The following is a 17,387-nucleotide window of genomic DNA, read 5'->3' as shown; positions in this document are numbered from 1 at the left end:
CTTCATGAGCCATCACAGAAAGGTCAACAGGATTGCTTGTTTTGAAAGGGATGATGAGCAGAGAGCATGTGAGATGAAATGGCTGATTATCACATGGCTTATTTTCCCTTGAGTCATAAGCATTAATCTTATTAATATTAATGAGCAATAATGGGATAATAGAAATAAAAGCATAAAGTATTTATTTGTAAAAATTGTCTTATTATAAATGCTCAGTCCGTAGACCTGATAGTTGATATATAATTTAGAAGTAAGTACTAGGGAATCTTTTAAAGTTAGTACTCCTGCTGTAATAATTATATAAAAGGGCTGCCTTTTTTTTTTTTTTTTTACTAGCACTTGGAAGAGACTTTAACAATCAGACAGCCCTTTGCTTGGAGTGGTCTTTAAAATAACTTTTTGTTAACATAACATTTACATACGGTGTAAATGGAAATGCTTTGTTCTCTCATAGTAATGACCAAGAGAGAAACGCATGAGAAAGAACAATTTACACTTCGGTGGCTAAGCATCAAGACTCACAGGAGTATATGTTGTCATGGAAAGGGGGTTAAAAAAGGAAGGTGGAAGGTGGAGTTGGTGTAAATTTTATTTTCCGTGAGCTGTGGTACTTTTTTTTTTTTTTTTTTTTTTAAACTCCTATTCTTGCTCAGTATGAAATTTGTCTCTGAGTGGGGTTTAAGATGAGAAGGATGTAAGACTGATTTTGAACAGGATAGTTCCCTTCAAACAGGGGGTACTTCTAATTCTAGGTGTTTTTTGTTGTTGTTTTCTGGTTTATTTCTAGTGATTTTTTAAATTATTATTATTATTATTTTAGAAACCAAATAACTTTTGTTTCTTTTTAGTGATTTGTCTGATGGTTTCATGTGTCCCTTTTCACAGATATTGATGAGTGTGCTGCGAATACGGACCGCTGCAATCGAAACGTGTCAGGCTGTATCAATACAGAAGGGGGCTACGTCTGCAAATGCCTGGAGGGCTACACGGGAGACGGGCTCCATTGCTACGGTATGGGAGTGTGTGAGGGCTGTGCTGCCTCTGGGAGGCTGTGGCAGGAGGAATGAACAAGAAACACAGCTCATGATTTGGGCTAGATCTGCATCAAGCCGTGGAGCTGACTCGTGTCCACGATGATCTGTCTCTTTTTGAAATATTGGTAAGGGCAGGGATCCTAACAGTGGCTCCCCCAGACAGCTGACATTTAGCATTTCTTTCTTTTTGATCCTCTCCTTCCTGTCTGAAGTGTGGCAACCTCAGCAACTGATCAATATTCCGAGCCTCTATTTGTCAGTGGATACTTTCTCTCCATGTTTGCCCTCTTTTTAGTAGCTACAGCAGGAGAGAGAGGATGAGTAAAGAGGAGGAGGGAAATGGAGGTGAACCAGTAGAGCTTTATTGGAAATCGTTGCCATGAATATAAACGAAAGCAGGTATTGAGTGTGTCATAATACTCATCAAATAATTACAGGTTGGTTTAATAGGCATGAGGTTCAGGGTGTTGACACTTACAGCTTGAGTACATTTAGAGTCTTGTTAATAATTCGACCTGCTGATTCTCCCATCCAGCTCTAATGCCAGGTCTTCAGTTCATTCCCTATGTTTCTTATTTTTTAATCCGTTTTAGCAGCAAATGTGAAGGAACAGGAATCTTTTTTTTTCCTCCAATATTTGAGTAGCACGGTATGTTCAGAGCTTCGTAAGAGTCTTGACTTCTCTTTTGTCCTTTTCTTTTTTCTTTCTCCTTTATAGCCCAATTCAAAGCCTGTAAAATTTGACCCAATACTTACATAGTCTTTGCTGGACTTTGGTTCTTCGATGCAGACAAGAATGACTGAAAAATTAAGTCCGATATTATTATGGGCACAATGTTGGAAGTGTCAAAGACAGGGGGTCTGCCTCCAGAGGTCAGAGACAAGTCTTTGGGGATGTTCGGGAGTGCAGACAGAAGTCACAACCTCCTATTGCTGTCCCAACGACCTACAAGGCATGTCCCCAGGCAGCTGTGGGCTCTCACTGTCTGTGGTTTATAGATGATCAGCTAGAATGATTGTGGTACATACCACTATTACTGAAAACCAATCCATTATCTTTAACTCCGGGATATGGTCAGATATGTTTTAACAGCATTTTAGGAATGATGAGATTTGGCTGTGATGTAAACAAAACTGAAACTATTTTTGCATTTGGTGAATTGGAATGTGCTGTAAAAACCAAAACCTGATGTGTAAGGGGTTTTGTACTTCAGTTTTAGATGCCTGCTAGCATGAACAGTGTCTATAAATTTATTGGTACATCCAGAGATGGCACAGGATGAACTCATTTTGTGTTTCATCATTTTTTTAAAATTCTTTTTTTTGGAATATACTTCAACAGTTTTGTTCCTCTGGTTTTATTTTTTAAAGTGCTTTGAATTTTTTGTGCTGTTTTGAGCTGGATCCTAAAATCCTCCTGTTCTCTTAATGCAAGAATGCCAACTGACTGTACTCTAGTACACATCCAGGGTGCATGTTGTGACTAGAAATGTCAGGAGAATGCAGATGATTCACAAGTGAATCTTCTCTTCAACTCCTCTGTACCCATTATATTTTATGGTGTGGCTTCTCCTTGCCCTCTCCCTACAGACAGCTTTTGCAGCAGTGCAGCGTGTTCTGAGAGGCTTGGTAGGCTGTGATCACTTGGTGTAGAAAGCATGCTGGTTACTCTTCTGTTACAATTTCTACCAAATGTGCAGAGGGAAGGTCTATGGCATTCTTCCCCTCTGCCAGGAGGCTGCAATGCAGCTGCTGCTGCTGCCACCCTTTTAAGCGATGCTCTGAGGTGTTTCGTTCTTCTAACTGCAGACTGTTTGGGTGACAGATATTGATGAGTGCAAGATGGGAACCCACACCTGTGGAGAGAACAGAACCTGCACAAATACAGAAGGAAACTTCACTTGCTCCTGTGCTAATGGCGCTTCTGGAACTACCATGGGTTGTGGTGAGTAAATGGAGTGAGCAATTAAAATAAAGTGGATCTTAGCTAAGATCTGTGCCCTCAGCTGAATTGTTATACTGGGAAACTAAAGAAAGACCGTGTAGTGACATACCGGGCAGCTTGTGAATGAATTCAACATTACCTTAGGAGGTTGTTTTCCAAGCAGCTGTTCTGAGGTGGGTTAATGAGACTGGATCTGAGTTTAGTTTGGAAATGTCTACGTTAAGTTTCAGTGCTAATTTATACAGTCTAAATGTAGTGACACATCTATCTAATGGCCTTTGAAATCAAGAGCAGAAGTAAATGCTCCTTGGGGATGATGTTTTGGCGCTGATTTCGGGCTGTGTCATTCTTCAAACTTGGACCACACATAATTTAAGTCCCATTTCATTCCTCAGAATAAGCTAGTCCTCAGATCCAGTAGCTAATTTTTCAGAGTGTCTCTGAAATGCTTCAGAAAATCTGGTTGCTAATACAATGAAGGGAGCAGCTGAAGCTTCAGTACTCATAATATCTGACCCCTGTTTCAGTGCCTCACTGTGACAGCAGCGTTCTCTGAAAATTCGGAGCCGTGACACATCATCTTCCTCTGTGTCAGCCCTCGTCATCAGGGTGAATTTTACTCCAGATCAAGTGACTGTCTGATGACAGAAGGACACTGTATGATTGTCACAGATATTTTTCTGCAGAAAAACAGATGGAAATTATGGTTTTTCAAGTAGAACATCTATCAGGATCCTCACCCTCCTTCTCAGTCATTTAAGCTTTCAGTAGTTTCAAGTGTCACTCAGGAAATGATGATTTTAAATGATGTATGTCTTGGAAGTAATGCCTTATAGATCCCTCAGCTGTAAATATGATCCTAGACATCTTTGTGTGTGCTAGCACACTGTTTTAGTTCTTTGCCTAGTAAGCTCTTTTAGCAGTCTGAAATTTTCCTTGCAGAATGCAGAACACCCAGGCTTCACTGAAATCACTCAGTCCTTTCCAGTTTGGGCTCTTTGCCTGACAGTTTTCCTGCAAATGACATTTTAAAAAACAAATGTCATTAAAGGTCATGTTGCAATAAAACTGGTGTGAGTCATAAAACTGATCCCATAAATGTGTGGGAGCGATTAGGTTTATTGCTGCTAAGCCACACTGCTAGAAATTCTTTGCCATGTAGATGCGGGGTTCTGGCCTGACGATTCGGTAGGCAAAAAAGTGCTCCTGCTCTATAAAGGCATCTCTGCAATGCAGGTCATGTTGTGCAGAGATATCAGGGCTACCTGTAAAACTAGCTTGTTTGGATGTTTTTGTAGGCGACAGTGTGTGCAATTCAGAGCAGGCTGCACAGAAGCCTTTGAGGAATTGGGTCAATGGAGTGCTCTGGTTGCCAATGAAGCTGTTACCTGTACCTTTAAACAAGCTAGATCAAAAATGTGGTCTGCACTCATGCACAGGTGCAGTCAACTGGGTGGCAGAAGAACAGAAACATCTGTGCAAAAATGTCCGTTTGCACGTGAAAACTTTTCAGGCCAGGATCCAGATGCATGAAGTGCAGTCACCCTTCACCTGTGCATCTGACTCTGACACCTTGTGAATGGTAGAGAGTTACTGTACCCTAAAATTGCTTATGTTGCAGAAATAATTCAATTATAAGCAACTAGACAGTCAATATAGTTTCATTTTCCAGAGCTGTACTCACGCATCTAAATAAACTGAACACAGTTAACCTCTGTGTTTTTCACTGTGTATCTAGAATCAACCATATTTACTATTTTAATCTAAAAACCTGTGTGCTGAAATTTGATAAAAAAAATAGAAATTAGAAATTCTTACCTACTTTCCTATCTTGGACTGCTGGAAATCTTTCACAAGATCACATTGCCAATGCAGCAAACAGTTTGAGATGTCCTTGTGAAATCCTGTGTTTCAGAATCTACTTTGTCCCCTACTGCTGTCAGCAATGAATACTCTACACACCCTGTGCAAGGTGATTCCATGGGATGCCCTCCTTCCTATGATTCATACTGCCTCCATGGTGGAGTGTGCAATTATGTTTCTGACCTACAAGACTATGCCTGCAAGTAAGTACAGAATTTTATATTGTCTGTGCTGATGAATGGTGTCCTTAGGGCACAGTTGAGTGGAAGCAATGAAGTACTTGTTCATAAATTTTCCGTTCATCACCCCCTGCTGGTAATTATCATTAGACTTTGGTCTTTTCTGTAAGCGATCACTCCATTCACACCCAATGCAATTGATAGTAAGATTGGATTTGTTTCCAGAACACTTGATTCTTTGCTTTGGAAACGGGAGGTAAATTGTTAAATTACTTAGGGCTCATAGCATTATAGGTTTCTGCTCTCTCTCTCTCCTGCATGCCTCATGCTAACTTACTCCTCCCTGTTGGCTTTGCTGCTCATTTATATATATTATATTATTATTTATGTGTCACCTGCTGAAGCACTCAGTGGGGTGGAAGAGGACACCACTGTCCTGTCTTTTCTGTCTGGGAGCAGGAAGGTGAAATCTGGTGTTAGCATTTTCCCTTACAGTTTGAAGAGTCTTTCTCCCTGGCAGAAAGTGCATAATACTGATGGTCCTCTTGAAAGCAGGGAGAATGGCAATTAGATCTGAAAAAGATTTCCTTCCTCCTGAGGATGTTTTGTGAAGCCTAATTCCCTGATCCTTGAATGTAGTTACTGATAAAAGCAAAGAAAATCTTATGTTTCCGAAAATCAGCCTTCAGCTGGTCAATGTCACAGCCTAAAGTCATGGGGTAATCATTTCTTCAAAGCCATTGTTGCTGGAATTTAACTGATTATATCTCAATATTTGTTACACATTTCTTCAAAATCCAGCATAAGTGCTGTGTTTACAGTGGGACAAATCCAGTGGCTGCCCCCTTCCCTGGGGTCTGACCGGGTATGTGAGGACCTGTATAGGGGATTTTCTGTGCTAGGGAAACCTTCCTTTGTGGCTCTTGTGTGAGGAGAGTGAGCTTGGTGGGGAGACGAGAAGTCCTTCATCACAATTCCCCCAGACCCACCTTGTTGTTCCAGGCCGTTCCTGCAAGCATCATCAAATCTGAGGCTTGTATTTAATTGATTATAATTGTTATTATTTATTAATGTGAGTGATTTCCCCTGCCCACAGACCTCTGTACCCACAGGAATAAGTGGCGAGTATATTTTTATGTGCATGCAAAGTAGATGCTTTGTGCTGTGGACTTGCTAAGATCAACACAGCCATTGTAGGAGGTCGTATGGCTTATGTTTATTTCTGGCATGTGTTGTGCTTTTTTTAGAATAAATTGTAGAGTCATCAAAAGCTATTTTTTTTTCTCATTGAGTTCCTCATACTGAAACTGCAGAGTCTACCACTGCAGAACTTTTAAATTAGGGTCTATCCATGTTTTCTAAATTTTGTTAAGTGTTAGTCCATAATAAGAACCCAAATTTCCATATTTTTCAGTACTGGAAGTGGAAGCTGTTAAATAAATTAAAGCCTAACCTTGCTTAGCTGTGATCTGCCAGAGAGATTTGTGTTGAACTATCTGATTCCTCACGGTGTGCACTAGATGGCAGCATTCATTCGTGTAGGCTGTGATATATTAAAATAGCAGAAGGAAGTCATGGCAAAACTTTGTTTTTCACACATTTTCACACATCGCCAAGTGTATTAATTAATCAATAGTTTTATGTGGTTTTTCTTGTGTTTTTTTTTGTTTGTTTGTTTGCTTGTTTGTTTGTTTTTTTTTTTCACTTTATAGTCATTTTGATACATGGGTTTCATGCCCTGAAATTATATTTTAGTGTTGGATTTTTACAGTGTTAAGAAAAACAAAAAAACTGAGAGAAGTAATTTGTAATAAAACTAAATTTTGAAGATATTTCTAACCCATACAAGTTATAAAAACACCTTTGTTCCTCTTAGTAAGGATTCAGATTAAAATTTGTTTCCTTTAACCAAATCACTCTCAGAAAGTTGATAAATTGTATTTTGTCTCGTTCAAAGAAACGGGAACCTTGCTGCTGGAAAGGGTTAAATAGAAAACCTGATGGAAACAGTCTGTGGATTTGTTCTTTTTTTTTTTTTTTTTTTTTTTTTTTTTAATGCTTTATCTACTGATATCTGGGAAGTATAATCTCACTGTATAATTCTGTAGAGTGCTTCAATAGATTTACATTTTAAAAGCATTTAATAGTGAATTTTACAGGATTTGGCAGACATTCCTTGAATGCCATTTTGCCTTTACGCCCAGACAAATTTAACGAGATATTTCCATAGGGGTTGCCAATGACAAATCAATACTCAAGGTGACTGCGGCGATGATTTGGGTTATTTTCTCTGCTGCCAGTTACAAAGTGCCCGTGCTTCCTTTTGGCAGCTGTGTGACGGGCTACGTAGGGGAGCGGTGCCAGTTCAGCGACCTGGAGTGGTGGGAGCAGCAGCATGCCGAGAGGGTGAAGGTGCGGAACATCACCATCGCCGTGTGCGTAGCAGTGCTGGTCCTGCTGCTCCTGCTGGGGACCCTGGCCGCCTACTGCTCCAGGTACTGCTCCCAGACACGTGCTGGGAACGCGTGGCAGAGGGACCGAGGTGCTGTCACAGGTCGTTCATGGAGGAGAACATGTGCTGTCCCTCAGCCGGTGGAAATTGCCATCACATCCTCGCTCCTCTTTTGCTTTTCTGTAATGGGGTCTGTGAATAATTCACAAATTTTCTGGCTTGTCCCTTCCCTGCAGTACTCACATGGATGTTAGAGTGACATGTGCCTGAGGAGAAGAATAGACCTGATTAGGTTTGAAGAGGAGCCATAATTTGTATTGATGAGAGAGTTAAAGAGCATGCTATTTACTTAGCTTCCCTTAAGAGAGCTAGATGTCTGAAACTGTTGTGGTAAAGCTTTCCTCTTCTCTGCTAGCTATTATCATCAGTTTTGTTTTACAACCCTTTCAGAGTAGAACTGTACCTGAATGTTTCTTTGCAAGGGAGAAAAGCAGAGCGTTACCCTTCCAGTAGCACACTTCTACATGTACAGTGATGTCTGCAGCAATGAATGTGAAAGCAGTTTTCCTGGTAGTAGAAAGTAAAATCAGGGATGTGAGTGTAAGGCACATCTGTTGTAAGAGTACTCCCTGGCATTTTCCATGGCTGTAATGAATTGTGCAGGTTTGAGATTCTTCTCATGGCAAAAAGAATGCCCGTAGTCACTATTTAAGAACCCAGCCTGATGTGAAATTTAATGTTGTTGATGTCCCTTGGACTGGAAAGTATTCAGCATTTAATAAGTTAGTCTTTTGGCCATGACCTTGGCAGACAACTGTTCCCAGAGGCTCTTGTTTAAATGTATATTTTTATTTAACAAGTAACAAAGTAAACAAACAAAAAGCCAGAGAGCAGCCAAATTTACAGTTTCCCGCTGCATGCCTACCTGCCTTCAATATGCAGAGGTTTTGGTTGTGGTTTAGACTAATTTTAACATTAGAATCTCCTAGGCAAAAAACGTTAAGCTGAAAAAGAAGTTAGCTATGAAAGCTAATACTTTCCACTCTTATTTAATGGGTCCTAGCATATTTAGCCCATAAAAGTAGATAAGCTGTTACTTTTCTGGTTTTCTACTAGCTAATGGTAGAGCTCAAGAGTTAAAGCTAAGTGCAAGCTGGTTTGTTCTCATGACCTGGGATTCAGAAGCTAATCACTGGAATGATATATGTGGAATAGACAGATCATGAGACTCTTGTGTTTCCCATATTTGTCTTTTGAACTGCCATGGAAAATAGCCACAGTATGTCGGGTTTTAAGGTGTGAAGATATTCATTCTCTTCCCTTCCTCTCTCTTTTGTCATTTCTCCCTGATTTACTTTTCTTTCTTGCCAAATGCTTTTGATCAATATAACTATTTACCTCAACAACAAGTTTTCAATTACATGCTCGACTGCATTTGTACTGCAGCTATTACTCTCCTAACTAGATCAAAATGAAACCACTGATCTAAAATCCCTATTTAACCAGAGTCTGGAAACCAATATTTGGCTTGAAATCACTCTGCTGCTTTCCCCCCCCCCCCATGATCTACTGTATTTTGAAATGTACCAATTAAGCCTATAACAATCCTGTTCCTTCCCCTGCAAGATGCAGGCTCCTATCTCCTTCTAACTGGAGGAACTGACGTTGGTGAGCTACACCTACCTATTCGAAAGCTGCATGAACTGGAGGCCAAGGGTACCAGAGTGTTGTGTTTGTTCAGTGGCTGTGGCCTGCTGAAGGGCATTGTGTTAATCTTCACGTCAGGTTTACACAGTCTGAATGTACAATATGCCACGTTTCCTTTCTTACTTGGGATGGAGGGAAGCAATTTCTCTTCCAACAAAACAACAACAAAAAAAAACACAACACCCTGAACCACAGATTTAACACCCAGAAATTGGCTGAGGTCATGCAAAAATTAGCAGTAGAGCTGGGATTAGGATTGAGAAATTCTTGGCCTGTTGCCCGTGTTCAGTCAACCGGATTTCACCGCGGCCTCCCGCTTGTGCTCATGGAGACCCCTGTGCCCGCCGTGTCAACCTGGCATCTGCTGTTCTGCGTGCTCTGAAGTAAGCCCTGGAATTAGAAGGATCCTCTGGGGCAGGGCATCCTGCTGAGGACAGTGTCTATGTGCTGTGTGGAGGGTTTTAACCATTGAGTAATGGGCTGGAGTTGGGTTTTGTCAGTGCTCTGAGCTGCAGTACCAAGGGGGCATATCCAGGTGAGGGTTAAAACACAAACAGGAGACATGCTGCAGTGCCAGGAAGGCCAAAATGGAGTAACTTAACCTTATGGCTCAGCGTTCTGTTCTGGGGACTTATCCTCAGATCTGACACCTACCTGATTTTGTGTCATCAGTCCCAGTCTTACGCTCTGCTGGGAACCATGAGAATCGTTCTTTCTGGTTGAAGGCATAGGAAGGAGTGTGTTATAGAGATTCTGGGGAGAAAATCCATGGTGCAGACAGGTCTTTCTTATTTCTTACAGAAGCCAAATCTTGTTTCTGTTGGCTTTTCTCTAAGGGAATAAGATATGATAATTATGGCATGATATATATTCCCAGTTAGTGTATGACTGTGGCGCAGGAATAAAAGGAAAATTCCTATTTTCTTAGATAGATGTCGATTGAATTTCATTTAAAATAGATCAAGTAAAAGAAAGTTATAACTTGACACTTCTGGAATTTGAAGAGTGAAACATTACTTTTGTTATCTGATGTCTAAGAGATGAATAATTGTGTGTGTGATGTCAGTAAAAATGTACTGATTTGAATCTCAAGAAGTGTAAATGAGCTCTTTTTCTTATGACTGTGTTTTCTGTGTAGGGGCCTAGATCGGATTTTAATACTGCCTTACAAGTGATCACTGTTTAACTTCAAAAGTAACAGATTTTGATTTTATGGAACCAGCCACTTGGAGCTAACTATTCACAGCCTTTTTCCAATTCAAGATTGAACTCTGGCTTTATTTCCCCCTTGTTTGAGCTAATTGCGTTAGTCATGCATTTTTTTTTTTTTTTTTCGAGGAAATATCTTAGTTACAAGCTTTTTGAGGACTTCTATTTATCTATTTCATAGTATTTTCTAAAGTTGTCTTTTGCAAATGATGCAGCTGAATGCAGAAGTGATTTTATAATTGTAATTACCAAATGATGTACAAAAATACAGTCACATTTTTATTTCTGAGCTTCACCCACACTATTCATTGTATTGGTAAAACTTAAATCTTTGTAAGGGGAATGTATTATAGAGTGAATAATATAAGAAAATAGAAGGGGTTATTTAAAATTAAATTTAATTATTTTATTTTCCTAATGAATGACCCTTTACAAATGGCACATTAAAACAAGTATTCACTTCTTACTGACTTCTATTTCTGGCAAGCTGTTTGTTTTAACCACTGTGCTGTAATTAACACTAATACAGCCTTTCAGAGGAATGAAAGAAAAGAAAATGTATGTCCCCTCTGTAAATACCTACAGAATGAAGTGTGAAAAGAAGCAGCATCTGTTTCTCCTGAAGTGAAATAATTTGTTTCAGCTTTTGTTCTGTTGCAGGAGTCAAAACTTGTATAAGAAGAATCTCTACGCAGAAGCGATAAGAGATGCCAGCAGCCACACTGACAATGAGAACGAGACACTTACTTGCAACAAGTCTCGGGTAAGTATATTAATGTGGAGTGGAAAGGGAAGTAGGAAGGATCAAAGAGCGTTAGGGATCCACTTGAGATTATCCATCAAATAATTCACATCTTAAATACATTAAATAAGTGCTAGAGTCATCAAGTGCTTTGCTGTGAACCCTAGTTCATCTTACCTCATTGTTATCCCTCAAAGTTCACAGCTGCCTGGATGTATTGCACCCATTAGCTGGTGTTATTGTTAGCTTTGAACACAACAGTTGGGGAACTGTGTTCTAAATTAAGGAAATGGCAATGTGATGACATGGCATATCACAGAGTTATTTTCACAGGAAAGTGTGCCCTCTGTATAAAAGGTTTCTTGGAAGCCAAGTGCTGTGTGTGCTACCTGAGATGCCGAACTTTATTTTTGGGGGTGGATGCAATTAAATATCTTGGTATTAGAAGCTGCTGCCTTGTAAAGAGAACCTATCGGGATGTTATCAGGAAGTTTGGGAGGGAATTTAAAATACTAATTGTGCACTGGTGTAGGTAGAAGAGCCATCATGATCTGCTTGCTCTGGCCTGTTTCTATTGTCAGTTTTGAATTTGCATTAGAGATTTTGGCCCCATGAGATCTGATCAAGGGACTTGATTTTCACTGGCATTAAAATGTCATTATGCTGCTTGGTGACTGCAGTTGGAACCTGAAGTCAGCAAAAAGGGCGTAGTGAGCATCTGTGGCTACTTCTGTGCCCAGACTGAAGCTGCTCTGTCAGAATGGCACTGCTTACCCTGAGATCGTCTGTACACTCGCATCATGCAGCACTGAATAAGCTGCTGTAATGCAGGTGTCACTGTACATGTCTAAGTAGCATCATATAAGCTCTCCATAATAAGCACAGTTACGTCAGTGGAACGGACTTCTGGAAAAGTCTATACTTGCACAGGATTGGAGTTAAACTCCAGTGATGCACCTACCTTTTTACTGTGGTAACTGCATGCACGTTTTTCTAGCATGGGTATTACTGCAAGGATTTAAAGCCTTTCACAACCAACCATAGCTGGAAGGGTACAAAAACCATGCACAATAGTCAGGGTTGCAAAAGAATTTGGCTTTATACATTTACTTTAATGATAATGGATACTTTAGCTTTAAATCTAGATTTTATTCATCTATGCTTAAAGTTCAACTCTGCTCCAGATCTTTGGGTCCAGAAAGGGATGAATTTGCTCTGCTTGGGGGTGGCTGTTTGAGGGGTTGAATATCATGGAATATCCATAGTGCAAATTGAGCATTTTTAAATCAACCAGAAGAATGCCTCTCAGATGGTTTAGATTGAGTATCTGGCAGGATTTGTGAGTGGGTAGCTGCTGAAACACACTATTAGACATGTGCAGGGAATACTGAATTGACTTGACCCCAGATATAACATGAAATAGTTCCACTGATGGTCTGCCACATGGTCTTGTGGACCTTTTATTACTAGCTGCTGACCTGGCCAGCACTTGTTCCTCCAGATAGTAAGCAGCAAATGTGCTGAATCTTAGCGATGCCATCATTTGTTCACAGCAGAGGCAAAAAACATGGTTTGCAAAATATCTGTGGCTGGCAAAAATCAGAAACATTTGTTGGGACTGAGAACAGCTTGTTGCCTGGGAGCAGTGCTCTAGGAGGCCTGCAGCTCATCACTTCTGTCCCCACCTGCTGGTGTCCCCACAGTTAATGCTAGTCGTTAATGACATTTTTGCTGAATATAGGACTAATTAGACAGCTAAGCAATGGACTGAGTCAACAAAAACAAATCCTACCTACTCATCTATTACACACTCGGGTTGAATTTCACCACGCATTCTTCTGCTGGGAGACATCAAATACATTAATAAAGTAATTCATTGCAAATGGCTTGTTGCAGACTGGAAGAGGAAATCAGTGACCCTTTGCTAATTATTGCTTCTCACACAGTAATGGATTCCTGTGGTTTCATGCATGTGATTTTCTCTGTGCTGATGCAGCCATGAGTGTTAAGTTCACTGGGGCTTCATTCATGCATGCACTCAAGTTAGAAACTGTAGAGCTGCCAAAAAGCAGCAGGAAGTTGTCTACTACTGTTCACTTTAAGTGGAGATTACTGGGGAGCTTTGTGATGGAAAAAAAAAAAAAAAAAAAAAAAAGAAAAAGAAAAAGAATATAACATCATACTACATTGGGGCAGAAAACTGTAGCTCCTCAATTCTTACGGTACTTGTGTAGGTCTTTGGGTGCTATTGATGTACACAGCATTAATAATTGTAATGAAGGATTTCATACAGGACTGGGTGAAGTAACTGGAAAGAGCTCATTAAATTCTCTCCTTTTGTAACCTGTAGTATGCTTGCTCATTTGTGTAGCTAGGGAGAAGTGCAAAGACTTCTTTATAGTGCCCATCTAGGCTGATGTAGAGGATAATGAATTTTACCCTATTGCACACACCAAACGCCAGGTATCATGATACCAAAAGAATACCTACAATTTGCCCAAAGGTCATTCACTTTTTAATTTATTTCTATTTTGCCAAAGGAAGCTACATTTGGGTAAGAGTATGTGTGGGTATTTTTCTCACATTTGTGTTAGAAATCTGTAAGCAAGGCTAGGCTTGTCCCAGGAATACAGAAACCTTGGTAAACTTTTGCACATGCCTCAACCATTGGGAAGTGGTTGAATCACCATCCCTGGAGGTCTTTAAAAGACATTTAGATGTAGAGCTCGGTGATATGGTTTAGTGGAGGACTTGTTAGTGTTAGGTCAGAGGTTGGACTCGGTGATCTTGGAGGTCTCTTCCAACCTAGATGATTCTGTGGATTTTGAGGCTATTCTGAGACTTGTCACTCAGCAAGTGTTGAGGTTTGCATAGTCAAAGATATTTTGCAGAACTGTGTGTAGCTGGATCTCCTCTGGGGGTCTGCCACATGTAGGTTAGCAGCTGTAAGCATACAGATTTTATGCAAATGAACTGATACCTAAATATTCACAGCTGTTACATGTGTGGCCTGTTCATACTATTCCCCGGTTCTCCACCTAGACCATGAGTCTGCCAACAGTCTTCTGTTGGAACATCTTACTTACGGACATTTTCTCTTCTTCCTTGTGTTTGCTCTTTAAATGCCCCCTTTTAACTATTCCTTAGCTGGGTTTCTCTGTTCCCCTCTATCCTATTTCAGCACATTGCTTTCCTCTTTTCTTCTCTGCTCTTTTCAGCACAGTCCCCCAGAGGGTGCTGGCTTCAAGGCATGGTGTAGCTTGTCTCCCACTGTCACCATGGGACGATGGAATTGCACCCCTCAGGTGCTGCTCAGATCTGGGAAAGGGAAGCTTGCTTCCTTCCCCGTGTCTGGCAGGCTTTCCTGCTGTCTGGTTATGGGCCTCTTTAATGCTTTTAAAGTGGCCCAGATACTGTGGAGAGGGTTGGTTTTCATGTACTTTTCTTCTTGCATCTGGAAAGGTTGATTTGCAATGCAAGAGTGTGGGTGCTTCTTTACTAGGCTGGGACTGCACGCTTTCCAAAAAAAGACTAGGGCTGTCATCAACTGCAATGTTTCATTATCTGCAGGGGAAGGGTCATCCCAGAAGCCAGGATGACCTTTTTCCCCCTCCTGTGGTTGGAGTGTGTGGCCCTTCCAGTCTGCCTCTTGGTTTTCATAAAACTGGTTCATTTTATATTAATTTGGGCTCTCTGTGTTTTGTGCATATTGTACATATTTGCAGTTTGCGGTTGTCAAGGAGTGTAACAGTCCTCCGGAGACTAAAGCGGTTGATCTAATTGAGTGTGAGACAGCAGACCCTCATCCTGCCTGTCCTTCAGAATATGGTGAGTAGGATTTCCTTCCCTATTATATCTCTCCTCACTTTTGCACCAGAAGCAGTGGTGGCTAGTCCAGGAGACAGAGAAACCAAAGGATACCACTGGCTTGTTTAGAGCTCTGTGCAATGCAAGAACCATGTCTGCATTGCTGTGAAGAGACCATTCAATCCTTCATTTTGCAGATTATTCATGAGAAATTACAGTACTACAGTGCTTTCACAAACATAAGGAGCCAGATGCTTCTCATGATAGCACTAATATCATGTTTTTGTGTTTTTGTAAAACTTCTTTTCTTATTTTTGTCTTTTTTTTTTTTTTCTTCATAGCAATGAGTTATGTGTATCATACTGATTGGAAAAGTGTGTCCCTGAGAAGATATACTTTGACAGTCCTTATGCATTCAGGCAGGAAAACTGTCAGGGTGTGAAGAGTCCAGACCTTTTGCCCTGTAGAAGCAACAGCAATTCTGCTTTTTCATTTTTTTTTTGTGTTAAACAAGATGTTTGACTGCCTGGGGAGTGTTTGGTGCTTAAACAAAGAAGAGATGAGTGAAGGAGATATTCCTCCCACCATTGATGCAAAGTCAGCAGGCAGCACAGGAACACACAACAGGCTTCCCTGGCCCACAGGTTACCAGCTGGATCACTCTGAGTTTTAGCAAATCCTGCCTTGTATAGAGGCAGCTGAATTTCCTAATGGCTCACATGGTGAGAAGTGATGGGGAAAGACCGATATCCTTTAGCAATTTGTCTTTAATGTGTTTACTGCCTGTTCTCAGAAGTTACCAGACAGCCTGGTTTGCATCGGCCATTTAGAAATACCCAAAGACAAATGTTTAAGGATATTGAAATGGGCAGGCATCTTGCAAGATTTTCATAATTGCCCATCCTGTCCTTAGATATATGTTGGGAAATCAGTTTATTCATCAGCAGAAAACATGCCTCACGTTTACTTGGTTGAACTAATACTGTGAACATGTGCAGAACCGTATTGCCCAGTGAAAGAAGCCTGATGTTTCCCATTAGGAGACTCTGTTCTCATTTATAGGTTTATCAGATGCAGCTTTTGGAAGAGAAATTTCCCCTGACAGGTGTCTTTTTTTTTTTTTTTTCCCTAATTGAAAATTTTAGTGAAAGTGGTTCAACTGCCTTAGAGAACAAGACTAGTAGATAATCTGACATCTTTTCTAAGATGTCAGTGAATAATTCTAAGACCTTTGACTTTGGAGCAGGGAATTTAATTTCACCAGGCAGGTGGTCTTCCTGTCTCGGGCATGCCTTTTTCTTGTTCTTAGGTGTTAGAATAGAAAAACATGACATTTTCCTTGGACAAGTCACTTCTTAAAATCTGAAGCAAGTTCTGTACTGTCTCTTTCTTTCCTTTTGACATAAGCTGTTTTTGTAATTTTCTGTGTTTGATGCCTTGCTTCCTTTCATAGCTTTCCTCTCAAAGCTGTCATTAACTTTCCTTTAGCCTAGTTGTTGTGAAGCTTCCCAGATGGCTTTCAATAACATATATCCATTTTGTTCAGCAGAAGAACAGCCTATAACATATGACAAAGCGGCAGAGACTTTGGCAGAAGAGGAGAAAGAACAAGGCTGCCGACAAGAGGTTCCTGGTGGTGAGAAATCATTTCAGCCCCCGGGAGCAGAGAACAGTCCCCCCCAGGCTCCTTGGGGAGCCCACCCCAAGCCCCTGACGGGAAGGGAGCCCTGCCTGCCTGCCCCAGCCAGCCTGCTAATGCAGCCGGACTAGAAGAAGCTTGGGCTGAGCAGGAATAAGAGGAGGGATGAAGTCAGTGGAGAATGGGAACTTGCAAAGCACTGAAGCAACCCTCATTTTTTACTTCAAGCTATGCACTAAAAAAAGAAAAGGAAACAAAAAACACCGAACAGAGCAGGGAAGATCTTGCCACTCCTTGCCTGCCATCTCTGCTTGGAAGAATGGCTGTGAGCAATGCATTAACCACCACTACTCTACAAGTATCACTTTAAGGGTCAACACTGCGAATTTCATCAACTGGCAGCTAAAACGACACTGAGGGAAAACAGACCAGTGGGTGGTTTGTTAGAGGTAAACATTTTCTAAAGGAGTTTATTGCAAGTGATAGTCTTTACACATAGATGAGTCCGAAAAACTGCCCAGAAAGTGGGTCATAAGGGACAACTGCAGAGCAACTGGAATGGAAGACGATGCAGGAAAATGAGTTCAAATGAATCTTTTTGTTAAAATACCATTCATGGGCACTACAAGCCTCTCCCCAGCACTGCTGTCAGGCCAATGTAACATCTGGGACTTCAATGGGGTTGTTCTTGTAACTGAAGTTCTTCTGTAACTGAGCACCAGATGTGGGCCTGTGTTTCTCAGATTTGGTGGGTTGGAAGATTGTTTATAAGCTCATGATATTAATGATAGTCCCATCTATAGCAATTTA

The 17,387-nt window shown here is 40.8% G+C and overlaps 1 protein-coding gene across 2 annotated transcripts in view; it reads left to right on the top strand.

Annotated features, from left to right (window-relative positions):
• The window catches only part of EGF (epidermal growth factor), a 58,647-nt gene extending 41,620 nt beyond the window's left edge, over positions 1–17,027 (top strand). The window contains exons 19-25 of one of the 2 annotated variants that reach the window (XM_032186084.1): positions 886–1,011; positions 2,860–2,979; positions 4,895–5,045; positions 7,352–7,516; positions 11,050–11,152; positions 14,857–14,959; positions 16,485–17,027. In XM_032186084.1, the coding sequence (XP_032041975.1) occupies positions 886–1,011; positions 2,860–2,979; positions 4,895–5,045; positions 7,352–7,516; positions 11,050–11,152; positions 14,857–14,959; positions 16,485–16,708 (992 nt within the window). In that variant the 3' untranslated portion in view covers positions 16,709–17,027. The remainder of the gene's footprint in view (positions 1–885; positions 1,012–2,859; positions 2,980–4,894; positions 5,046–7,351; positions 7,517–11,049; positions 11,153–14,856; positions 14,960–16,484) is intronic. The other variant, XM_032186085.1, reaches the window with a different exon arrangement.
• The last annotated feature ends 360 nt before the right edge of the window (positions 17,028–17,387 follow it).

Source organism: Aythya fuligula, chromosome 4 (genome assembly GCF_009819795.1).
Source record: "Aythya fuligula isolate bAytFul2 chromosome 4, bAytFul2.pri, whole genome shotgun sequence".
Lineage (NCBI taxonomy): Eukaryota > Metazoa > Chordata > Aves > Anseriformes > Anatidae > Aythya > Aythya fuligula.
The sequence above is the reverse complement of the archived record's forward strand: the minus strand, read 5'-3'. Positions and strand labels throughout refer to the sequence as shown.